At 61.4% G+C, this 24,030-nt stretch overlaps 2 protein-coding genes across 13 annotated transcripts in view; one reads left to right on the top strand and one right to left on the bottom strand.

Annotated features, from left to right (window-relative positions):
- LOC309649212 (protein CBFA2T3) overlaps window positions 1-16,247 on the top strand; it is a 65,900-nt gene extending 49,653 nt beyond the window's left edge. For 6 of the 10 annotated variants that reach the window (XM_082438949.1, XM_082438948.1, XM_082438947.1 and 3 more), the window contains 8 exons: window positions 1,028-1,113; window positions 1,721-1,919; window positions 2,364-2,432; window positions 2,699-2,889; window positions 13,045-13,183; window positions 14,061-14,167; window positions 14,286-14,373; window positions 14,865-16,247. In XM_082438949.1, coding sequence (XP_082295075.1) covers window positions 1,028-1,113; window positions 1,721-1,919; window positions 2,364-2,432; window positions 2,699-2,889; window positions 13,045-13,183; window positions 14,061-14,167; window positions 14,286-14,373; window positions 14,865-15,271 — 1,286 coding nt within the window. In that variant the 3' untranslated portion in view covers window positions 15,272-16,247. Of the gene's footprint in view, window positions 1-1,027; window positions 1,114-1,720; window positions 1,920-2,363; window positions 2,433-2,698; window positions 2,890-4,134; window positions 5,968-13,044; window positions 13,184-13,506; window positions 13,560-13,986; window positions 14,168-14,285; window positions 14,374-14,864 lie in introns of those variants that run through there. The other 4 variants (XM_082438944.1, XM_082438952.1, XM_082438945.1 and 1 more) reach the window with 3 other exon arrangements.
- Window positions 16,248-19,412: 3,165 nt separating this feature from the next.
- On the bottom strand, window positions 19,413-23,942 carry TRAPPC2L (trafficking protein particle complex subunit 2L). Of its 3 annotated transcripts, none has more exons than XM_082438960.1 (6): window positions 23,825-23,942; window positions 21,830-22,063; window positions 21,031-21,115; window positions 20,658-20,753; window positions 20,444-20,523; window positions 19,413-19,620 (listed from the first exon to the last, which is right to left on the bottom strand). In XM_082438960.1, the coding sequence occupies exons 1-5, from the start codon at window positions 23,855-23,857 to the stop codon at window positions 20,468-20,470; spliced, it is 504 nt and encodes a 167-aa protein (XP_082295086.1). In that variant the 5' UTR covers window positions 23,858-23,942; the 3' UTR covers window positions 19,413-19,620; window positions 20,444-20,467. The 3 variants fall into 3 exon arrangements, with proteins under 3 accessions (XP_082295086.1, XP_082295085.1, XP_082295087.1); XM_082438959.1 differs by having other exon boundaries at window positions 21,830-22,121; window positions 23,825-23,861; XM_082438961.1 differs by lacking the exon at window positions 21,031-21,115 and having other exon boundaries at window positions 20,658-20,745; window positions 21,891-22,063; window positions 23,825-23,941.
- Window positions 23,943-24,030: the final 88 nt, after the last annotated feature.

The raw sequence follows: 24,030 nt of genomic DNA, 5'->3' as shown, positions 1-24,030 counted from the left end.
CTTTGCTTTACTTTACCTTGCTTTGCTTTGCTTTACTTTAACATGTCCCTGTAACCAGCCTCAGTCTCCTCATCTATAAAATGGAAATAACGGCAGAACCCCTCCCCCCCCCACACGGTTGGAGGTTGAGGCAGGGATGAACCCGTAAAGCCCTTAGCACAGAGCCCTGCTCCACACCCAAGGCTCTCCCCTCCATCTCGTCTCCCGGGAGTCTTATCACACCTCCGGGAGGCAGGCAGGGTGGGGAAACTGAGGCCACAGGCAAGACAAGGGGCCCAGGTCCCATGGGGAATGAGTGTCAGGGCTCTGGCTCTTCCCGACCCACTGTTTCCCAGGAGACCACACTTAGACCCGCTCACCTGAGACCCAGCAGATAAGCCGGATCACTCCTCTTACCAGGCTGGAGCTCGGCCCAGGGGATACAGAGGTGAACAGGCCACACTGGCCCTGCCCTGGGGACTGACACAGTCTGTTGGCAGGACTGAGAATAAGCAAAGAAGCACCTATAATTACTACACAACCAGAGATACGTGGGGCTTAAGGAAGCCTGAGAGCCCAAGGCTGCTGAGGAGGAAGGAGCCTGTGACCTGTGCTTTGAAGGATGCACAGGAGTCCAGATAGCTCAGGGGAAGCAGTAAAGTATGGGTGAAGCCAGGCAGCCACAAGGAGGCCCTGAGCAGTGGGGAAGCCCCTTGACTGAGGTCTGAGGCCACTATGCCAGCAGCAGGGGGCAGAAAGAGAGTGGCTGGATTTGGAGGTGGGGGAGGGGTGGCCAAAGCGCGGGATGGGGACACGGCTCTCTTCCTCCGAAGCATGAGTAGAGGCCGGGCCTGTTCCTGAGCCCCCAGGGCAGTGGGCAGACGGTCAGTGCCCAGGGTTCTCTTCCTCACCTCTCCTCGGGAAGACGCAGCCCGTGGGCGGGGCCTGCGGCAGGGGCGTGAGTGGGGGCGGGGCCTGCGGCAGGGGCGTGAGCGGGGGCGGGGCTTGATGAGCGGGGGCGGGGCCTGAGCATCAGCTCCCTCCGCAGCCGTGCACGGGTCCCGGCCTGAGGAAGTGATTGACCACAGGCTCACGGAGCGCGAGTGGTCGGAGGAGTGGAAGCACCTCAACAACGTGAGTGTCCAGGTTCGGGCCACGGGGCGTTGCAGCAAGTCCCAGGCGCTCTGCCCAACCTGCGGGCGCTGCGGGCGCTGCGGGCGCTGCGGGGGCAGGGCTCGTGTGCGCCCCCTTGGCCCTGCGCCCGCCTGTCTAGGCTCGCCCGTGCGCTCCTGGTCGGCCCCTCAGCACCTTCCCTTCTAGGGCCCCGCGAACCGTCTCCTGGAGAAAGGTCCCCTGGCCGCGGGGGTGGGACCCCTTTAACACCATTTTCAGGGTCATCCCTGCCCCGCGTCCTTTTGGGGAGGGGACCCCAAGAGAAGGGTGGTCCCCGGAGCGGAGCTAGCCCGTCTACTTCGCGGGGCAGATCGCACCTCGAGGGCTGCAGGGAGAGCCCCAGCCCTGGGTCTGGCCAAGCTTCCCCGCCGGTGTGGTGCCCCGGGCGCCTCCCCAGCCCCGCCCAGCTGCTCAGGTGTTTTTCCGGGCAGTGGAGGTGGGTTTTCAGGCCGCAGCCTTGAGCCCCCTTGGGCAGGCCTGGAGGGCGGGCTGGCCGGGCCCGGAGTGTGGGACAGTGTCCCGGCTGTCCTCGTCATCGAGTGGCTCACCCGGCCCCGCGTGCCCGCAGCTCCTGAACTGCATCATGGACATGGCCGAGAAGACGCGGCGGTCGCTCACCGTGCTGCGCCGCTGCCAGGAGGCCGACCGCGAGGAGCTCAACCACTGGATCCGGCGCTACAGTGACGCCGCCGAGGACAGCAAGAAGGGCCCCGCGCCCGCCGCCCGGCCCCTCGGCAGCTCCGTGGGCGCTGAGGGCTCTCAGCTAGGTGTGCTCTGTGGGCGCGCGCGGGGCACCGGGGCCGAGGCCATCACTCGCCACGGCAGCGCCCTCACACGGCCCTGCAGTGAAATAACACCCAACACCGTGTAACCTGGAAAAGAGGGGCCGCCTGCTGCCCAGACACTGCCTGACCCGCTGGGAGGCCCAGCTCTCGGTTCCGATAGGCCAGGGGCCCGGCGCTGGGAGGCTCCTGAATGATGACCGTGGAGACGCAGAGGGGCCAGGCTCGGCCCAGCTCCCAGCCGAATCCAAAGCCCATCGGCTCCCGAGGGTCGCCTTTCCTGACATCACCCTGCTCCCCCCACCAGCAACTGATAACAGGGTTTCCACCATGGGTACCTTGGGGGCCCCCAAGATCACACACCCTGCCCCCATGGCCCAGTCGGGTGGGCCCTGTCCTGTGTGTGATGCTGGCCTTCCTGTGTTTCAGATGTCCACCGGGAGTCCGTGCCTCGGACCCTGTCCAGCTACATGCCCGAGGAGATCTGGAGAAAGGCTGGTGAGTGGGGGTGGCCCGGGGCCCCAGACCCTCTCGCCCTCCCCGTCTGCGTCTGCGTGGGGGTCCCTGCGGGCGCTCCCAGGCCTGCTGACTCAGAATGTGGGCGTGGGCCCAGTCCCCGCCCTCCAGGGGATGGTTCTCTACACTACAGTAGAGGGCGGGCTTTGCAGGTTTCCCGCGCGACCATTCGCGCCCCCGGGGCGGTGGGCAGGGGAGACCCGTCTGGGCCGGTCCAGGTGCCGACCAGCCGGGGGCGTCCTTTGCAGAGGAAGCAGTGAACGAGGTGAAGCGGCAGGCGATGTCAGAGCTGCAGAAAGCCGTGTCTGACGCTGAGCGCAAGGCCCACGAGCTCATCAGCATGGAGCGAGCCAAGATGGAGCGGGCCCTGGCCGAGGCGCGCCGGCAGGCCTCCGAGGACGCCCTCACTGTGGTCAACCAGCAGGAGGACTCCAGCGAGGTAGGGCCGCCTGCCCCACCCCACCCCCGCAGTCCAGGGCCGGAACCCCACTCTACCGCCTCCTGGTCACGTGCTTCCCAGCCACGTGACCTTGGGCAGCCCCGGGGCCCCTTGACCCCGCACGGCCTGGTGAGGCAGGTCCTGTGGGTGTCCCCATTGTACAGGTGTGGAGACTGAGGGCTCCAGAGGGTAGATGGCTCACCCCAGGTCACTCTCTAGGAGGTGGTGGGGCCGTTATTTGAACACTGGCAGGCTGGCAGACACCAAGGCCCCCTCTAAGCTGTGAGAACAGAGGCAAGCAGTGGGGCGTGAGAGTCACCGTGCTGGTACCTGCGCGTCCACTGCATTCTCTCCTTGTCTGAGAAGGGCTTGGACGGCAGAGAGGTCAGGAGGAGGGAGAGGCTCTCTCCAGGGATCCTGGGACTGTCCTCGGGGAGGGCACTTCTCCAAACCCCCTGGATTCGTCTGTGCTGAGCTGGCCCCGAGGAGGCAAGGGGAGCAGGGACACAGAAGGACAGCCTGTGGTGCTTCAGGCCGTGGACGTGCGTAGGGAGGACGGTGGGTGTCAGGGAAGCCCCCTAGTGGTACCGTCCATCCGAGCAGTCCTTGAGGGAGTGAGCCGGCAGGAATCTGGGGAGCAGCAAGGGTGGGGCGGGGGTCCTGCCTGCAGAGCGTGGCCAGCAGGAGGCTGTGGGGGCTAAATGGGCGCTTGGGCCTTTCTCCCAGAGCGGTTTGGCTTCCCCGCCCCACAGCCTGGTCTGCTGCCTCCGGCCTTTCGCTGGAATCCCTGCCCCCCTTCTGCTCATGTGGGCAGCTGGGGTCGTCGCTTGTTACAGAAAAAGGGAGCAGAGGCCCAGTGGTAGGGGAAGGACGGGACCGCGGCAGCTGTGGCTGGGCAGCCCACCTCTTTACTCCGCCAGGGCTGCCACGTTCTGGTATCGGAGCCCTGGCGAGGCCAGGAGGGCTTCCCGGAAGAGAGGGAAGGGGCTGTGGCCCACCATGCACCTGTCTGGGGTGGGCTGGAGTTGTGGGAGCCCGTTCCCCCAAAATGGCCCAGCTGAGGGGCCGTGTCTGCAGAGGGTCATCGCAAGCTGGGGCTTTTCTCTTCTTGCTCGGTGATGTCGCGGCTGGGTCTGAGCAGGTGTGTTTGGAGTGTGTGCTTCCCTGGTCTGCAGCCAGGATGGGTACTCTGGGGAACTGGGGGGCCGGCCCGGGCCACCTCTGACCGTGCCCCCTCACATCCAGAGCTGCTGGAACTGCGGGCGCAAGGCCAGCGAGACGTGCAGCGGCTGCAACGCGGCCCGCTACTGCGGCTCCTTCTGCCAGCACAAGGACTGGGAGAAGCACCACCACGTGTGCGGCCAGAGCCTGCAGGGCCCCGCGGCCGCAGTGGTCGAGCCAGTGCCCGGACAGTCCGATGCCACCCCAGGCCTGGGCCCCTGCCTGCCCCCGGCCGCCGCCAGCCCCAGCGAGGCGGGCTCCACGGGGCCCTCCCGCCCCGGCTCCCCCGGCCCGCCTGGCCCGCTGGATGCTGCGCCCCGCTGACCCGCCCGGACCCGGTGCCCATCGACCCACCCGGCCCCGCCCGGCCCGCTAGACGCGCGCCCAGCCCTGGGAGCCGACCTGGGAGTCACTGCTGCTACTGCTTCTCTCCAAAAGAAAACACAGAACCAACAAGACTGCATCAATGCAACTTCCTCAGCTACCTGACGATCACGCCTCAGCCTCTTCGTGCATCCTCAGAAACCACCCGACGAGCTTTAGGCAGCCGGACGGACGCCGGCCAGAGGTGACCGGCTCGTCCACACCCGCCTCTCCCTCTTTCTCTCTCATTTTTCTCTCTTTATGACTTTCACACACTTTCTCTTCAATGAAAAAATCTAATTGTTTGGTGGCTTATATTTTCATTGAAGAATTTTGGGGGGCTGTTTGGCAAAAGAGCTACTCAGAAATGGACAAAGAAAACTGTGGGGTTTTTTCCCCCTTCCTGATTCAAAAGGGAAAAAGAAAACTGTTCTTTTATAGCCGGAGATCTGAGCCGCTGTGTCACTGAAACCACCCCCGGGGTGTGTGGCCAGTGCAGTGAGGACGGTTAGAAAGATGTCAATTTCAGACTCAAGAAGTAATTTTTGGTTTCAGGATTTTTTTTTTTCCTTTAATGTCAAACTGTTTGGCTTTAAGTAGAAATCCAAAAAGTTTTTTTAAAAAAAGGTAAAGGAAGCATACCTGTAAACTACCTTGCCAGCTAGCCAGCCAAGGACGCCGGACACACCTCTGCTCCAAAGGAAATCCAAAAAGCAAACACAAGAAGTCAAAATCCAAAATTTTTTTGTCACTGCCAAAGTATTTATTTCACTGTTTTACTCTACGCCTGGGCTTGTTCAGATGTCGGTCTTTTGCTTTGATTCTGTTCGGGGGGGTTGGGATATTGGGGTTTGAAGTGTTTTGTCCAACAAGAAGCGACTTCTTTCTCTTCAACTCGACAGCAGCACCTCCGCCGGGGCCGGGTGGGGTGGGCAGCTCGGCCCTCGGCACCCACACGTGCGTGCCCGTGTGCGTGTGCACCCGGGGCACGCCCAGCGTGCGTCTGCACACGTGCAGGGAGGGTACCTCGTCTGTCCTCACTCCGTCTGTGAATTCCCATCACATTTCATTCTTTCCATTTGTGAAAAAGAAATGCTCACATGTCCTTCCCAGAGGGAACATAATTCTGAGACAAAACTGTGACAATCTTTTGGGTTGATTCTTGACTGCTTTTCAAAGCACGAGGAGACAGCAACTGCGCCTTCATCTGCTGCTTCTCGTCGTCCGCCTCTACCTCTGCTGCCCGCTCCGAGAAGCTCCCGCCCACCTCGTCGTTCTGTCCCAGCCCCCGTGTCTCCTGCAGCTCCACACTTTTGCAGAAAAAGGAAAAAAACGACAAAGAAAAGCAATCCGCCCTCCCCGCACTTTCTGGAGACTTGATCAGCTGTATATAACCCTGCATTTTTGTCCAGCTGTTCCTCAGGGGATGTTCTCTCCGAAATCCCCCCACCAAGCCTAGCCCTGTCCCCCCACCCCACTCAACTCCCCCAGCGATCTCAAGGAGGAAATAAAGGAATAAGGAAGTTCTGATCTGTACCCAGTGGGAGAACAAACAGCAAACACAGTCTCCGATCTGTGTTTTCTTGCATGGCTGTAAGGAGTTCCCTGGACTGGAGTGCAATAGTGACCAGCTACTGAAACCGGGTGCCCAGGGCCCCCACCGAGAGGCAAGAAATCAATAGTCTGCGATAATGTGAATGTATATAGTCCTTGCAGAGGTCCAAATGATGATATTCATGATGATGATAATAAAGAAGAGATGTTTGCCAAATAAAAAAAAATTAAGAGAAACCATGGAAGTATGTAAAGTTCAGGAACTAGGTTTTCAAAGAAAGCTGAACTGCGGTCCTACGGGGAGCAATGGGTTTGTTGATCACTGTTACTTTTCAGAGTGGTAAGAATTCACCCTTTGAGTATTGCCAGGAAGGATTCCATCGGTACACAGACCAGGTGCCATCCGAGCCCCACCTGGCAGGAGCCCTAACTCTGACCGTCGAGCTAGACCTATCTCACGCTCCAGAAAGCTCCCGGGCTGCCTGGGGCTGCAGGGCTGCCCGCCTCTCAGAGGCTCACTTCTGTGGGTTTCAGAAGACCAGGGGCCGGGTGGGATTCGGGCTCTCGTGAGGCAGCGGGTGCCCACCCGTCATGTTTCCAGTCTGCTTTCTCTCTCGCAAGACTTGAACCTGTCAGAAGGGCAGTTGTGCACGTGCTGTGACGTAGCTCTGCCTCTCCCCCCGGACTCTGTTCCCACGAGGTTGTGCTGGTGGAGGGTGGCGCCCTGGGCGCGCTGGGGTGTGGGTGCGGAGGTCTGAGGCCCTGAGGTCAGGACTGCGGGGTGAGTCCTGGCTGGGAGGAGCCCGCCACCTGCAGCCCCGCGGGTGTGCTTTGCTAGCCTCTGTTCCTCTTCCGCTCGCAGGGTCCCCTTTGAGGACAGGCAGGCGCGCCAGGGCTGGCCAGCTGGTGGCATCGGGCCAGACAAGCCCGCAAGGCCAGACCACAGGCTGAGGGTCCGAGGTGGGGACGGCCCGTCCCACCCCAGCTGCTGGGAAGAGGTCCCTCAAGCCAGCTAGGAAAGGCCATCTTCCCTGTGTGGCCCCCATACCTGTATCTCATATACCAAGACCTGCCGCCAGCCGGGGCTGCAGAAGCCTGGCACGAGGGGCCGGCCAGAGGCCGACAGACATAGCCCCTGCCGGCAGAGAGCGTCCGCAGGGTCAGAGGGTGGCAGCCGGGTGGGCTGGGCGGCTGGCAGCAAGGAGGCTGAGGCCCAGAGGGGGCGGGAGGGGTGTCCCCGTGGGCGCCGAGTCAGTGGATGCCGGGTGTGGGCTGGGTCACACGAAGCAGGTGGCTCCTTCCATCCACCCCTTCCCTGCTTTGGGAGCCGGCATGTCTGTTGGTCACTGTGTGCAGGCCCTGTTTGGCCAGAGAGCTCACAGAGAAGGCAAACTCCCAATGAGTAGCTCTGGTCGGGCAGTGGGGGAGCGGCCGGAGCTGGAGTTGGCTGGTGGTCTGTGTTCCCCCTGCCTTTCTTCTGCAAAGAGGGCGTCTGGACGGAAGGGATTCCAGCTCAGAGGCCGGCCTGCCCTGCTACCTCCTGAGCTTATGGGCCGTCAGTGTGCGCGTGAGGGTCTCCTCCCCAGGGGCTGAGATCGGACATGCTGGTGAGCCCAAAGCTCTGTGAGATGCAGCTGCTTGCAGACCCTCCTTCCCCCCCAAGTCAAACCGAAACGGCAGCATTACCCCGTTCTGAGGCCGAAGCGCCGGCGGGAGGGCAGAGTGAGGCGGGCGGCGGCCGGAGCTCCCGGCCCACAGGGCCGAGTCAGGGAGGATTCACAGGCTGGGACAGCGGATGCTGGCGCCTGGGCCCCCTCACCCCCGGTGGAAAGTCCCCTGACGTGGGACCCTTCGACCTTTCCCACCCCCTCCTGTCTCTGGCCTTTCTCTTAGGACGTGTCATTGTCGGCAGGTGGTGGTGTCTGGGGGTGTTCTGTTGGCAAAGACCAGTGCCTACCATTCCCCATGTGGAAGGCTGGCACACCCCACACCCCGTCTGAATCACGAGGGTGCCCATCCCCAGGACCAAAGGAAAGCCTTGGGTGCTACCGGGGAAGAGAGGAGAGCTGGAGAAAGCCTTGGGACCAGGAGGGTAAGGGCCGTAGTACAAGAGGAGCCGGCCTCCCGGGAAGGGGCCGCCCTGTGGGGTCGCTCATCAGGGCCCAAGAGGTCCAGTGGTGGAGGGACACAGGTGGGAGGGGGCGTTGCTTCTGGTTTCATCCCAGTGACACCGTGGAGAGGGATCAGGACAGGCCCTAACTTCCTCCTATTTGCCAGTTTTTCCAAATACATCCTCAAAATGACACCAAAGTCCAGTCCCTGGCACCACCCACTTTGCCTGTCCCAGCTCACTGTAGCGTGTCTGGCCATGATTCTGCCCATCCCTTCAGCCTACCTACAAGTACTTATTGATTCTTTTATCCGTTCACCCTTCTGACCAATCCTGTCATCTCTCTGGCCGTTCATCCATCCACCCATCCATCTGTCTATCTATCCATCCACCCATCCATCTGTCCATCTCTCCATCCATCTGTCCATCCACCCATCCGTCCATTACTCTATCCCAGCTATCATTTGGTCCCCCGTTCATCCTTTCACCATCCACCCGTCTGCACACCACGCATGTGTCTCCCATCTAACCCACACGACCACGCCTCAGTCCATCCCCAGCCAGAACCCAGTGTAGCGTCACCAACTCCCTCAGGGAACCAAAGCCGTGGGGGTGCTTTGGGTCCCCTGTGGCCTCGGCCACCCCCTCCTAGTGCCCCTCCCATTGGTCCAGGCCTGCTCCGGGGACAGATAAGGTTCTGCTGCAGACGTGGGCAGATTGGACCAATGTCCTAGCAACAGCTCTGGCCAGTCTGGGCCCGCCTAGCAAGTGTGGTGGCCGTGGGCCAGGAGAGACGCTGGAGGTGGCCCGCATAGCTGCTCAGGGGCCCTGTGACCGGGACCACCAGTCGGGGAGAGCACATTCCCTGGCAAGTCCCAGACATTGCGGGGTGGCGCCAGCCACTCCTCTCCTTGTCACCAGGGGTCACTGCCTGGAGAAGGTGTCCCCAGGAAGGGAGGGGCACGACAGAGCCCTGTGCTGGCCTCCCTAAGACACCAGTGCTCCTGGAGCCCCTGCTCCCAGGTGCTCGTGCTTGGCTCTGCCTCACGCCTATGCCCGTCTTCCATCCAGGGGTCCCAGATGCTGGAAATTACCCCTCAGAGCTGGAGAGCTGTAGAAAGAGCCCCTGGCCAGGTTGGTGGGGTGGGTGTCCCTGTGGCCCTAGAGGCCCAGCACACTCTCCCCAGCCCCGGCTCTCCCTGGGCCCCTCAGCCCCACACCTGCCTGCAGGCTCCCGCGACCTATGGGGCTCTTCCAGTGCCCCCCACGGGATCACCTCCTGCTGGCAGGAGAGGAGGAAGAGGAGGATGCAAGGAGCCTGGATGCCGTGCACGGACGAGGCCCGGGGAGCCGGCTGTCTGGGCAGCAACCTGCACAGTCCCCGGCGTTCCAGAAAACTCTGGAATCTGCCTGCTTCCTGTTGCTTTTGCTTCAATTCAGCCGGACCCTGGAGTGCCTCCCCAGAGACCCCTTACAGCAGTAACTCGACGTCGGGACTCAAGGGGAGCCTGGCTTTAAACGTTAGAATGAAGGACAAGGGGGGCCTAGCCAGGCCAGCCTCCGGGCCGAGGGGCTCGGGCAGCGGGAGCGGGGGCCCGGCTACACGCAGCCTCATGGGCAATGGATTAACTGTCCACTTCTTCTCTTTATGTGATTTTATTTTTTAATTCCCCCAGAGGGGTTGGACCGAGAGTGCTGGGTCACATTCCTCGGTGCCGGGCAGGGTCCTGGTGGCCGCCCTCCCCTGTCCCCCCATCTCTCTGTTCGCGGCCGCGTGGGTTCTGTGTCGTGGAATAAAGCCGCCGTTCGCCGTCATGGGCTCCGCCTCTCCTTGGGTCCCCGGCGACTCCGCCTAAGCCCGTTTCACACATTGATTCACCAGATTTGTGTTGGGGGGCTTTCTCGGTGCCAGGCAAGAGGGACAAGACCCTGCGCCACGGGGGTGGACGAACGTGTGGTGCAGGGTCGGGGCGTGAGCGGGACGTGGCAGATGACCTCTGCCTCCTGAGTTCCAGCCAAGTGGGGTGAACTCTCAAAGGTTGTGTCCTCAAGGTGGTCGGGATGACCTCGGACCCCAGATGACACACTCGTGGCTTCAAGGGCCCGAGCCCGCCCCCGCCTGTGGCCATGTGGGCACCTCCCACAAGACCCTGAGGGTGGACACCTTGGCCCTGAGGAGCCAGGGTGTCCCAGACGTGGTGTCCCGGCTCACAGGGCAGGTCCCGCCCCCAGCGGGTGTGCAGGGCTAGGGCTCTGGGCTCACGGGTGGCCCCTGGGAGGAAAGGGGTGTTATTAATACTCGGGCCCAGCCTGGAACATGGTGTATTTTGAAAGGCGTCACTGGAAAGGCCAGCATGGGGGCAAGCCTGTCTGCACGCCAGGCAGCTGGCCGGAGCCCCAGCCGGGCCTGGTGTGTCAGCAGTCCCGGCACAGAGGGGATGACGGCGATTTTCCATTGCAGAGGTCTGAGCTCAGAGGGAGGCTGACCGGGCCAGTCCCGAGTCCAGCCGGCCCTTGGCTTGGACGCAGCCACCCTGGTGTCCCGCCTCCCACCTGGAGGTAGAGGGAAGGGCCTGGGCCAGGGGCCTTCCATGGGGTCTCGGCCCACAGGAGAGGGGGCCTGACTGCCCTGAACCGTGGGAGAAAGACCTGTGGCAGCTGTACTTCTGTCCTCATCCAGCCAGCCTTGGGCTGGGGCCCTGTCCTCAGTGCTGCCCTTGAGGCACTCTGGCCGGCCGGGGGGGACCTGGGGACGTGTAACTTACACAGGTCAGACAGAGGGCGAGGCCCGGGCGCCGTGGCCACAAGAGGGAGATGGAGCAATCGGGAAGGCTTCCTGGAAGCAGCAGCACAGTGAGAATAGTGCCCCCTGGAGCCTCACACATGCAAGTGCATGAAGCTGTGTGCAGCCTGGGGAAAAGGGGGTGTTGCAGGCAAGGAGGGCCGGGAGCTGGGAGGCCAGGCCTGCAGGCTCACAGCCAACTCAGGCCGGCTCCTTTCCCTGCAGGGCCTGGGGTGGGGTTCAGCCTCCACGGAGGTGAGAACAGAGCCGGGAGGAGAAAGGCAGCCACGGCGTCCCCCACTTCCTTCCAGGGCGCACGCCTCGTCCCCCCATCCACGGCCCCCGGGGTTCATTCACAGGCCGCAACTCTCCCTTCCCCCAACTCCACATTCCCAGGGAAGAGGCCCTACCAGCAGTGGTCTGGAGGGTGGGATGTGGGCTGGGTGGGCAAACGCGCCCAGAGGGGCCCCCCATAAACACGTCAGGAGGATGGAAAAGGCATGGCAGGAGCTCCCCCAAGACGACGCCAGAGCAGCTGCTAGGGAGGACAGACGGAGGATACCAGGGCACCCAGGGACACAGGCCTGCAGCTGCCCTCAGGGAGAGAGAGGAACTGGGCGGGACTTGACAAACTGCCTTCAGGCCCCCAGTATCCAGGCCTGATCTGCACAGAATTCACCATCGTGCCCTGCGGCCCGGGCAGGGATCCAGCTTCATTAAGTGGTTCCCACCTAAGAGCTGGCCCAGAATTGGGGTGGGGAGGGGAGGGACCGCAGGGAATCCAGGAGGGGTCAGGAGGAGGGACGAGACGTCTCTCCTTCTGGCCCAGGACCCTGCCCTGGCCTTGCCCGAGAAGCCGCTGACCTCGTGGCACCCCCCTACCCCCCACCCCCAGACCTTTGTTCAAGTTGTTCCCTCCGCCCAGGCCACCCTCGCCTCGGCTCTGCCTGACCCTCCTTGAAGGCCGGCTCAAATGCCACCCCTTCCAGGAAGCCTGCTCTGACCCCCTGTGCCCCCTCCCTGCTCTGCACACTCGGGTAACTTGCTCACGTCTGCGTCATCCTAACTGTGGCCAGCCACTGGAGGCGTGACACAGGGAGGTGGGGGGACCTGCGACCCCTTAGCTTCCTGGCTCCTGCATCGTGGCGGGTGAGGCCGAGCTGTCGCCAGGAGGCCCTCCCGGCTCCGCCTCAGCTGCACCCTCTCCACCTGGAGTGTCCCAGAGGGGCCGGCCAGTGAGGAAGAAGGGCACCAGGGCGGGGATCCGGCTTCTGACCCCTCAGGGCCCAAAAGCCAGGATGGAGACTCGGCCCCAGCCGGGAGGCCTCTGAAGCCTCTAGTGGGAACACCTGGCCTGGGGGAGGGCTTAAAGCCCGGGAGGGTGCAGGCAGGTGCCGGCAGCGCGGAGGCGAGCACGGAGGCGAGCGCGGAGGCTCTGCCTGCCACCTCCTGCCCCATCCGCCATGTGGCCCTTCCTCAGCCGAGCTCTCTTCCCGCCCCCCACTGAGGCCTGGCTCAAGAGGGCTTCCTCAGACCCCGAGGCCCAGGGCTGGGGGGCCTGGAGCCGGGCCGAGAAGACCCCTCTGGGCCCAGGGGCTGGGGACGGGGAGGAGGAGGAGACGGGGGAAGCGGAAGAGCACGAGGAAGACGCAGGCTTCCTGCTGCCTCTCCTGGAGAGGGGGCACCTGGCCGAGTGCCCGTTACCTGACCAGGTAACAGCGGCGCGGAGTACCTGGTGGAGGCCGGCTGGGATCTCGGGAACCTGGGGAACCCCGTGCATGGGGGCAGGGGGACGGACGGCTGCAGCTCTGACCCCACGGGTGAGAGGGCCAAGAGGGCCACTGTCCCCATGCCTGGAAGAGGGTGTAGGGACGCCCACCTGTGCACAGGCTGGAAAGGGCAGGGTGGCCTCTCCGGCCTGAAGGGGACTTTGTGTGTTGGGGGTGGATTACAGGGGCTTCTCTCCAGGCCCGAGTCCGTGTGGCCTTCCCTTTCCCCACGCCGGGGAGCCCCCAGCATGACCCTGAGAACAGGCAGGGTCAGGCCCCCTTCCCCTCTGCCCTCCCTCCAGGGGAGCCTGGGGGCTGTCCCGCCTCCGGGCTCAGCCTGGGCCGTGTGCTGGCAGGAGCTGGAAGCCATCAAACTGAAGCTGTGGGCCATGGAGCAGGCCCAGCGACCGAAGCCGCCCGGGGAGCAGGGCCCAGAGGGGGAAGAGGAAGACGCCACGGCCCTGCTGGCCGGGCAGCTGCTGAGCCCCGAGACAGGTAGGAACCAGCGGGCCAGGCCGACCCCTTCCCTGGGCCGTGGCCCCCAAGTCCTCGGGCGCGAGGGTAAATGGGGATGAGCTGCGAGCTGCTGCAGGAAAAGTGTGGGCTCCCGGGGAAAGGCCAGGGTTTCCACGAGGTCTGGCCTGGCAGTGGGTCCTTCTAGATAGGCCCCAAGGGGTACTCTTCCCCAAGAACCCAGGTGCCCCTCTTCCCCAAGGAGCGAGGACTGAGCCACCAACATGAGGTGCCTGCCCTTAGCAGCTGCCGGGAGCCCCCTGCCCAGGGCAAGCCCCCTGGTCCTGAAACCCCTCTCTCCACAGACGGCCCCACGGAGGCGGTGGAGGCCGATCACAGATCCGTCTACGTGGGTAACGTGAGTGGGGGGAGGGGGGCAGGATGGGGTCGGCCCAGCAGCACCGGGTCTGCAGCCGCCTCCTGGCTGTGAGGATTAAAGGAAGGGACAGTATGGGTAGCAAACTCAAAAGCCACATAGGCCCGGAAGGGAGAAGCAGGAGGGGGGCTCTGACGAGGGGGCTGTCCCCATGAGGGAGCGTGGACCCTCTGTGGTCAGGCCTGATTTCCCACTGTGGGCTGGGATTCGGGATTTCCACGTGAGATCTCCCAGTGGGCAGATTATTGGCAACGAGTTCCACTTGAAAAAGCCACGCGCCCTTTGCACAGGCCAGTAAACCTGGGGAGCGTTCCTCTGGGTATCCAGTCCACTTCCCCGGCAGGGGTTGGGGGTAGAGGTCTAGGCTACCACCCTCACCCTGGGGCCCAATCAACCCCTCTCTACCAAGAAAACGTGCTGCAGGAGACCCTGGGAGGCGGAGGCCCCTGCAGAAGGCCCCCCACCAGGGTCCATGCCTGTCAGGTGGACTACGGGGGCACAGCCCAGGAGCTGGAGGCCTATTTCAACCACTGCGGGGAGATCCAGCGGGTCACCATCCTGTGCGACAAGTTCTCCGGACACCCCAAGGGGTCAGTTGGGGCTTCGGGGAGGGGCCGGGTGCCCGGGGGGCGGGCACAGCTCTGCGTGGGTGAGCGTGGCCCTCACCTGCCCCCGCCCTGCCCCTCACCTGCCCCCGCCCTGCCCCAGCTACGCATACATAGAGTTTGCCACCGAGAGCTCGGCCCAGGCCGCTGTGGAGCTGGACAAGAGCGTCTTCCGAGGCCGGGTCATCAAGGTGTGTGTCCCCCACCAGTCACTGCGGGGGCGGGGGGAGGGCAGGGCTCTGCTCTGAGCTTCTCTACGTTAACCCATTAATCCCCGAGGGGACAGGAAAAGCAGGCACGGAGAGGCTGAGGCACCTGCCCGAGGACACGCAGCTGCCCCAGCCTGACCCTTCTCCAGTGTCCGGTGTTTGCGCACATCCGCTGGGTGGTGTCGGGGTACCTCAGACCCCCGTGGGTTTGGCCTGGGTGTAGCCCTGGGGAGGCTTCCTTCCTGACCCCCCTGCAGTGGGAGATGTTGGCTTGACAGGGGCTGGGAACAGGTTAAGATCTGATGCCTCAGGGGCCTGGTGGGTGCTGGGGCCTGTGTTCACCTGCCTGTGAGCCTTCAACAGGGAAACCCAGGAAGGCTTCCTGGAGGCAGCTTTAGCCCTGGTCTCGGCCCTGGGCTGGGGAGGAGGGTGTGAGAACAGAGGTCTCAGGCGGACTCGGCCTTTGATTCCAGGTGCTGCCCAAAAGAACCAATTTACCAGGGATCAGCTCCACGGACCGCGGGGGCCTTCGGGGACACCCAGGCGCCAGGGGGGGACCCTTCCCCCACAGCAACTTCCAGGGCGGGGCCCGTTTCAGACCACGGGGGCGGAACCGGTGGGCTGGGCCCTGGGAGGGCGGAATCCTATTGGAGCGGGGCTCGGTGGGCGGGGCTCTGTTGGACCTGGCCGGGTCCGGTGGGCGGAGCCCTGGAAGCCGCTCGCCCCCCGGTCTCTCTCCGGGCAGGGAGCGCGGAAGGTTCTCGCCGTGGTATTCACCGTATTGAAGGGAGGGCCCGATTTTGAGAGTGGGGCTGCGGCTGGGTCAGGAGTAGACAGCCGTGCTCCTCGTGGGACCATTTACTCCGCGCAGAATAACTAACTATCCGTCCCCCTTCCCTCGGCGGGAGGACGGCCCAGACCCCACGGCCGAAGCCACCGGTCACGAAGCAGGGCACGGGGTGGGCCTGGCACGCGGGCTGGTCGGGGCTTTGGAGGGCACCGGGCAAAGCTGCGGGCAGGTGAGGCCCAGGCAGCGTTGGGTCAGCTTCGGGTCGGCATACTCAGGACTGTTCCACTAACGGCTTTTACAGAAAAGTAGAAATGTGTGTCTTACTGGTAAAGCATAAATTATTAAACTTGAATATTTTTTAAAAGCACATGGCAACAGACCGCCCCGCTTTATTCGCCTCACCTGGACGCTGTTTCCTCGGTGCACACTGTGCAGAGAAGGTGGGGGATGGGATGCGGCTGTGGATCCCAGACCCAGCTCTACCCCCTTCACTCCTGGCAGCCAAGCGGCAGCTTTGGGCTTTACGGCGTCACCGCCAGCCCCCGCGCCTCACCTCGGGTCTGGTGGCCTCCGGGGCACACACTCCCCCATGACGAGTGACACAGACGCCGCCTTGTGGGCCCTCACCTGTGAGGCCCTGCAGAAGGGTGCGCCCGGGGCACCTGGCGCAAGTCTGGGCCTCATCACACAGCGACGCAGAGGGGCTTCCATGGCGGGCGCCCTGCCTGCGCTCCTCTCTGCGGCAGACGCCCCGCTCTCTCCCTCCCTGAGGGTGCAGCGTGCTCTCTGCCCTCTGACTGCATTTGGAGTGGGGAAAGGAAGCTCTGGGGCCCAGCTGCAGACACACCCGGTCCTGGCCTTAAATAACCACTAAAAAATCTCAGCCTGGGCTTTTCTAAAGCAACCCTGTTTGCCTTGTACTTTTTTGATTATCAGGTCCTTAAGCTACCCACAGGTGGACGGTCCCCAGTCCCCAGTGTCCCCTCTCCAGCACCAGTGAAGTGTTTTCTCGGAAGGGCGCGCCTCTGCTCTCCATCCGTGTGTCCATCTGGCCAGGTTCACACTCCCCTTGTGATCTGGGGTCAGCACTGGCCCTTGTAGTGGGGTGAATGACAATCCCCCCAAAAAATATGTCCACATCCTAATCTCCAGTACCTGTGGATGTGACCTTATTTGGAAAAGGGGTTTTTGCACACGTGATTAAGCTAACGATCTGGAGATCAGATCTCCCTGGATCACCTGGGTGGCCCTAAACCCAGTGACACACACTGGGTACGAGACACACCGACACACGGAGAAGGTGACGTGGAGACAGAGGCAGAGACTGCAGTGATGTGTCCATAAGCCAAGGAACCCCAACAGTCGCTGGCAGCCATCAGAAGCTGGAGAGGCTGAAAAGACCCTCCTTCAGAGCCTGCAGAAGGAACCAGTCCTGCCGACACCTTGATTTCTGACTCTGGCCTCCAGAAATGTGAGAGAATAGATTTGTTTTCACGTGCACATGCGCACGCGTGCGCACACACACACGCACCACCACCCGCCCCTGGAGAATGTGGGTAGGAGGGGCTGAGTGGCAGGGACCTTGCCAAGGCTGCTGGGTGGCTCAGGGCGGAGCCAGGCCTGGATCACGTGCAGTTGGGGGCTGCAGGAGAGGGAGGCCGTCCAGACGTAGTTCCTGGAGCTGAACTTTACGAAGCACCAGCTCCTGCCGCTCTGTACCTTGTGCCAGTCCCCTCCTTGGCAAGGATGTGCATTGGTCTTGACGCATTCATTGTGCAGTTTGCTTTTGTGTAAGGACCTGCAGACAGGCTTCTACCCCAAGGAACTGGTCCCTTTTCAGAAGTATCTTCTTAATCCCTTCTATGTGGCCACTGTGAGGAGAGTGGGCCCTTGAGTCCCTCCTTTCCTGTGGATTTCAGGCCCAAGCAGCCCACGTGGGCGGCCAGGGCTCCGACCCACACCTTCTCAGCTGTGCCCAGAGAAAGCCAAGACACGCAGGATCCTCTTGCCCGTCTGGCCCGGGGAAGAAGGGAGGAGAAGGAATGCTGATGGGGAGGGAGGACAGAACTTCAGCAGAAGCACCTGGAGCAACAGCCAAGGGCTGAGTAGGGGCTGCATCTGATGGGGCTCAGCCCTGCGGGGCGGATGCGTCTGGGGTGGCAGGGGATGGGCAGGCAGGTGGCCCTCAATGAGGCTAGCCTCACAGTACAGAGATGCAAAAAGTTCAGATGAAACTGCCATCTGACAGTTCTGTTGGCAAAGCAAAGGCTAGCAGATTACGTCTAACCCTTGATTTTCTCAGACTTAAAATGGAAATGCTACCTAACAATGCATGTGAAAAACCTCAAATGTAAAACCATTATGGGTTGTTCTGGCTCTATCTACAGAAAAACCCAAATAGCAGTAGCTTCAACTAGATAGGGGTTTCATTTTCTCATTTAAAAAAAATGCTGAACATAAGTAGTCCAGGGCTGGTATGTCAGCAAAGACCCAGCCTCCTTCTAGCTTTCTGTTCCCCATCCTTAGGGGATGAATCTTGCCTGCATGCTCTCAAGATAGCTGCCTGAGCTCCAGCCATCACATCCAAGTTCCAGGAAGGAAGAAGGGTAAAGATGAAGGTACTGCCAGCTGAATCCCCTTTTTAAGTATCCTTCCTGCAAGTGTGTCCCAACACCATCCGCTTACATGCCATGACTACCTACCCTTGCGAGGGCAGGAAGTATATTTTGTCTAGCCAATTGTCCCCAATAACACTAGCGTTCTGTTAGTAAGCAAGCAAGGGAGAATGGATGTTGGCTTGGCAACCTGTAGTCCCTGCCTCAGCCATTACTCAGGCAGGAGAGATTACTAAGTAAAAGCTCAACCAGAGAGCTGAGGACGGACTGTGGGGAGAAAGCGCGTGTGAGGGTGGCCTGCATCAGACCGACACCTGCCGGTCGCACTTCTCAGCCCTCTTCTAGGTCTTGCAATTCCACCTGTGGCAGGCGAGGCAGGGCCGGGGGGCGGGGAGCCCGGGACGCGTGTCTTCAACACACACTCTGAGCTGTTTTTTGTTCGTTTGTTTGTTTACTTCTGTAATCCTGTGCCCGTAGGAAAGGAAGGAAACCCGAAGACAAGCAGAGCAGAGCGCATCCCGATTCCAGCCCTGGGCCGACGACGCTCACAGCTCACAGCCTGCCCGTTCCTGGCGGGTCTGAGCCACCCTCCCACCTTCCTCCTGGTCAGAGACCCTCTCCACAGTGACTGAGGGGGCGGGAGGGGCTCGTGGTGTCTTGGGGTGCCTGATCAAGGAAGCCAGCCACGCTGAGACCACACAGAGCAGACTGTGGAGGTGGCTCAGGCCCAGGAGGACCTCTTCCACTTCAGAGACGCCGTCACCAAATGACAAAGTGCACTAGAACCTGGGTCACCTGATCCCAGAAGGGACTGTGGCCTCAGTCACGGTCAGTTACTTACAACTGTGATCAACCTTGACTGAGCAGGCTTCTGGGGAAGCAGAAGGCAGAAATCTGATGACAGCAGCCCCTCCTCACGTGTAAGCGCCCCTTCCACAGCCTGCCCAGGGGCCCGGGGGTCAGCAGGGAAGGGGGCTCATCTCCCAACACCCGCCTGGCCCTCGGGCCATCAGGAACCTCAGGGCACTAACAGGCAGGAGGGGACCCTTGGAGTTTGCTCATTCGATGCCGAGCAGCAGCTGATGAAGACGCTGTAGTTACACGGTCTCGGGAGGGTGGCCTTCCAGGGCCGGGCAAGACCAGAAGGAGGAAGGCCCCTCCCCCTGGGGGAAGGTGTGCAGGCCGTCCCATGTGCCCCTCTAATCCGGCTCTGGGCACAGAAGGCCGACCCCTCCAGATTTGCCCACCTGCTGGGCCACTGGAGGGGGCGGCCGGCCCACGGGTCCTCTGCCCCTCCCTTCGCAGCCTCTTCTGGGCTCCAAGCTCCGAGAGCTCCTGCCACCCGGCTCCCCCTGCCCCTTCGTGCCTCGTGGGGACAACCGCTCCTGCTCTACCTGGTCCCTGATCTGCTCTGTCCCTGAGAAGTCCACATAAACTTTTTCCTTTTTTTTTTTTGGCCGTGCCGTGCGGCATGCAGGATCTTAGTTCCCTGACCGGGGATTGAACCTGCGGCCCCTACAGTGGAAGCGCAGAGTCCTAACCACTGGACCGCCAGGTAAGTCCCTAAACTGTCTTTGGTTAAACCTTCTGCTGACGCAGAAGGAAAAAGCCAAACCTGATCTCACAAGACCTTTAGTCAACAGGCACCGTGCATGAGGCCCTGCCCCCAGCGGCACGTCCATGACACCCAAGAGGAGACAAGTGGAAATAAAGATACATCTGAACAACACGGTTATGCACAGAACGATTCCTTCCAGCCACGGGCTGCAGAGCTCTCCTCAACAGACCTGTATCATCATGGACGTCACCATGCCATCGAAGGCCCTGCAAAGAGAAACAGACAATCAGAGAAGCAGACCCAGGCCCTCCATCCCTGGCTGGCAGAGATGTCAGTCTCTGAGGTCCAGGTGAGTAAGACTGGCTGAGGCCAGGACGTGCATGCCGCCACATCAGGCGGTGAGAATCTGAGTCTCCCACCTCACTCCTGTGCGGTTTCCCACGGTGCTGCCCTTGCTGGGTCTCCAGGCCGGGGTGGGACCCAGGATGACCCAAGACACATTGTCACCACTGAGGGAAGGCGCCATGGGAAGGGGTCATCTTCCCTGGCTGGGGTCACCTGCCGGCTACAAGGAACCCCTTGGGAACTGTGTCTGGGATGCAGGGAACTCCCAGAGCAGGTTTGGAGCACGTGCTCGTGAATGCGTCTTTGGGAAGCATCATTGCGACATCCAGATGTTAGGTCTGTGTTTACCTGAAGGCTATTTGGAAGACACCTGCAACCTAATTTCCTAATCGTCTAAGTTCAACGTCAAAGACAAAATCGGGCGGCGAAAGGAGGACGTTTTCTCCCGGGAGGCTCCTGTCCATATGCCTGGGCCCTCGCTGGGATCTGGGGAGGCGCCCCAGGACCTGCTGAGCAGACCTGGGAGACCAGATGGGCAAGTTCTGCACCCCCCGCTCCCCAACTCCCCTTCTGTTGATCCGGAGATCCAAGGAAGAGTTTGTTTGGAAAAACAGGGTTCTGCCTCTTCAGAATGGCTGCCTTAGAGGGACAGTGCCCGTCGCTTAAAAAGACCTTCCCTCCCTGCCTCGCAGAATCACTGCCTCTCAGCAAGGCGGGGGCTACCCGAGAAGGCGCCACGCCCACCTGGACTGAATGCGGTCCCCCGGGTTATAGAAGGGGTTGCACATCACGTCTGTGTAGGAGTTGTGCAGCTTCCGGAACATCTGAAACAAGAACCAACGTGTTTAATTCACATGTGCAAGTACACACAGCTGCTGCCACGCTCGGGCTTCTCAGCATTTCTGAACAAAGACAGAAAACCGAGCGGCCAGGCGCGCCCACCGGCCCCCACACTCACGCTGCGAATCTCGTTGTCTCTGAGCGCCGTGTTGGAGGAATCCACCACCATGACAAACTTCACCTTGGAGTTGGTCACATAGCCGTATCTGCACAGCTGGTTAGGGAACACGCTCTTAGCACGGGGACTCTGTGACAGCCCCAAGCACGGCATCACCGTGCAGAGCCTGCGAGAGGAAGGCCATCTGTGCATGTCCCCCGGCTGCTCAGCTGCTCTGGAGAAGCATGACAACCTGCATCACAACAAGTGCCCCAGGCTGGGCCAGCCCCACAGTGCCAGGAGGGCACGGGACTGCACCAGGTGTGGCTGGACACTTCCTTCGACAGCTTCTGGTGTTTACCGCGGGAGCAAAGGGCAGGGAGCTTAGCCTTACCATGATTCAAGCCCCGGGGCAACCTGCCCAAACCCTGGGCCACCTCGCCTTCTCTCTGCATCAGTTCCCAGCTGGGAAGGGTTAACTGCAAGACCAGAGGTTGCACAAATGAAGCGAATCCTGCCTAAGGTACCCACACCTCTAAAGGCCACTCTATCCTGCGGAACAGTGGCTCCGGGCAGTGACACTGGGCGAGCTCGTTACTGCTTGTGGGAATGTCTTTGAACTCCATGGGTTTCGAGCCATTTGTCCCAAGGACTGGTCAAGATCTTACAGTGACTGGTGAGGCTGGGCCTGGCAAAGAGATGAGTGGGGACTTCCCTGGTGGTCCAGTGGCTAAGACTCCACGCTCCCAATGCAGGGGGCCCGGGTTCGATCCCCGCTCGGGGAACTAGATCCCACATGCTGCAACTAGGAGTCCACATGCCGCAACAAAAGATCCTGCACGCTGCAAGGAATATCCCACATGCCACAACTAAGACCCTGTGCAGCCTAAATAAATAAATACTAAAAAAAAAAAAGTGTGAACAATGATCCCTTGCTCAGGAGGTGGCAGCCCCGCTGAGACGGCATGAAGCCAGAGAGTCCCCAGTTCCTCCACAAACCCAAGGGACAGGTGGGGACTGTCACAAGGCAATTCAAGCCTGCTGTTCCCACATTATCCTCCTAATTAAAGAAAAAAGGGTGTGAGGTCCTAATTGTCCTCAAGCTGCTCTAAAACCCCATTGGCCAAAAGCCCGCATCTTTTTTCCTTTTCAAGTGATGTTACGAGATGCTTGTCAAGGGGACCTAACGCTACAGCGCGCCCTGCGACTGCAGGCAATCCCCAGACTCGAAGCCGCGGCCAGGCGCGAGGATACACCTTGTAGTCCTCTGTGGGGTACAGCAGGCCCAGGTAGAGCTCCCTCTGATCCACCAGGGCCTTCCCCATTGCTGAGATCTTCTCGTCCACCACGTCCAGGGACGTGTGCACCATGTAGTGAAACTTGAGCTCGTTCTCCGTGGGGACACTGCGGATGTAAAGAGGGTAATTCTGCAAGAAAAGGATGACGGCGGCTGAAGCGACAAGGATCCACCCCATGTGCGCTGGCCTGGAAAACAAGGCCACGGGGCACTCAGGAGGGCAGATCGGCCAAGTGCCAATTAGCCATGGAATACGCTCTCACTCCCCAAAACCCACTGCTTAATCCTCCAAACTGGGACTTCCCTGGTGGCGCAGTGGTTAAGAATCCACCTGCCAATGCAGGGGACACGGGTTCGAGCCCTGATCCAGGAAGATCCCACATGCCACGGAGCAACTAAGCCCGTGAGCCACAACTACTGAGCCTGCGCTCTAGAGCCCGCGAGCCACAACTACTGAGCCCACGCACCACAACTACTGAAGCCCGTGCACCTAAAGCCCGTGCTCCCCAACAAGAGAAGCCACCGCGATGAGAAGCCCATGCACCGCAACAAAGAGTAGCCCCCGCTCGCTGCAACTAGAGAAAGCCCGCGCACAGCAACAAAGACCCAACGACGAAGACCCAACGCAGCCGAAAATAAATAAATAAATAAATTAATTAATTTTAAAAAAATCCTTCAAACTGCCGTGGGCATTGCCTTCAGGGCACCCAATCTAATCTGAGGAGGTTTTCATACTGTCTGCAAAGGGGCATGGGTAGGATGGGCAGAAAAGAGAAGACGGCTCTGAGAAGTGCGTCTGAGTGCAGCCTGTCACTCACCTTCTGAGCAGGGCCCCATCCTAGCACGTGCCCTCCTCCTGGCCCCATCATACTGGCTGTTTCCCAACACTGCAGCTCCTGCAGTCTCAGAGGCACTGGCAGGTTCCCTCTAAACCCGTCAAGGCTCGTCTCAGACCTCCTTCATCTCTGCAGAGCCATTTCCGAGCAACCTAACCCCGGAGTTACCAGCGTCTTCCCAGGCTCCCACAGGCCTGGCACTGCACAGATATAGCGTACACAACCCTGTCCCTACCCTGATGGAGATGACAGGTGAAGCAGAGAGTCCACAAACCCACCAACAAATAACGCAGCAAGTGCTAAGGCGGAAGCCAGCATAACAAGAGCTTCACGGGAAAACCGCCTCAGAAGCCTAGTCTTTCAAAAGGCCGGGGCGGACACCACGGCTCCGTGCAGTAGGAGCGCGTGGATGGCCACGCAGCTCAATCTTAGGATTCAGAAAGAGCTTTCTAGAGAAAGTGAAATCGATGGTGGCCAGCGGAGGGGACAGGAGTGGGGGAGAGTGAGGAAGGGGTTCCAGGTGCAAAGGCCCAGAGGTGAGAGAGCAGAGCCTGCCGGGGGGGAGCTGCAGGTAAGTCCGTCAGCTGGAGTGGAGGGTGTCTGTGGTACGGGGAGGGGATTATTCAGACGTGATCCTAAGGCAATGAGAAGCCACCGTTGAGGTTTCTAGGCAGAGGTGTGCAACGGTCTGACTTGTGGCTGCTGAGCCGAGAGGAAACAGTCACTCGTCCGGGGGTCGACGGCCTGGCCGTTGGGAGCGCGCGGCCGAGCAGGATGGACAGAAGTGGACGTCTAGACTCGGGAGCAGGAAACCACAAAGCCCGCGGACGGATGGCTGGGCGGAGCGAGGGCCCGGACGGAAGAAGAAGACCCGGCCTGTGACGCTTCGGCAGCGGCAGGTGCAGGTCTGGGCGGCGCCTCCCCCGGGCCCGCCCCTGGCCACCTACGCTGGGCAAAGCCCCCGAGCCCACCCTCCGGAGCCCTTGGGGCAGGGAAGGAGGGTAACCGGAGAGCCAGGCTGACGCTGGAGCGGGCCTGCCCGCCGGAGTACGCACCTCCTTGGCGATCACCGCTACGCACACCGCCATCTTGGGAGCCCGACGGGCCGCCTCACGTGACGACAACGACGGTCACGCGGCCAGCCAGGCCCCGCCCCACCCGCCTGTCATTCGGCTGGCCCTGACCCCGCCTCTCCTGTCAGTCAGCCGGCCTTGCCCCGCATCCCTGTCACTCAGCCGGTCTGACCCCGCCCCACCTCTCA

Source organism: Balaenoptera physalus, assembly GCF_965194825.1.
Source record: "Balaenoptera physalus genome assembly, chromosome: 19".
Taxonomy (NCBI): domain Eukaryota; kingdom Metazoa; phylum Chordata; class Mammalia; order Artiodactyla; family Balaenopteridae; genus Balaenoptera; species Balaenoptera physalus.
This window is presented reverse-complemented; position numbering and strand designations above follow the sequence as displayed.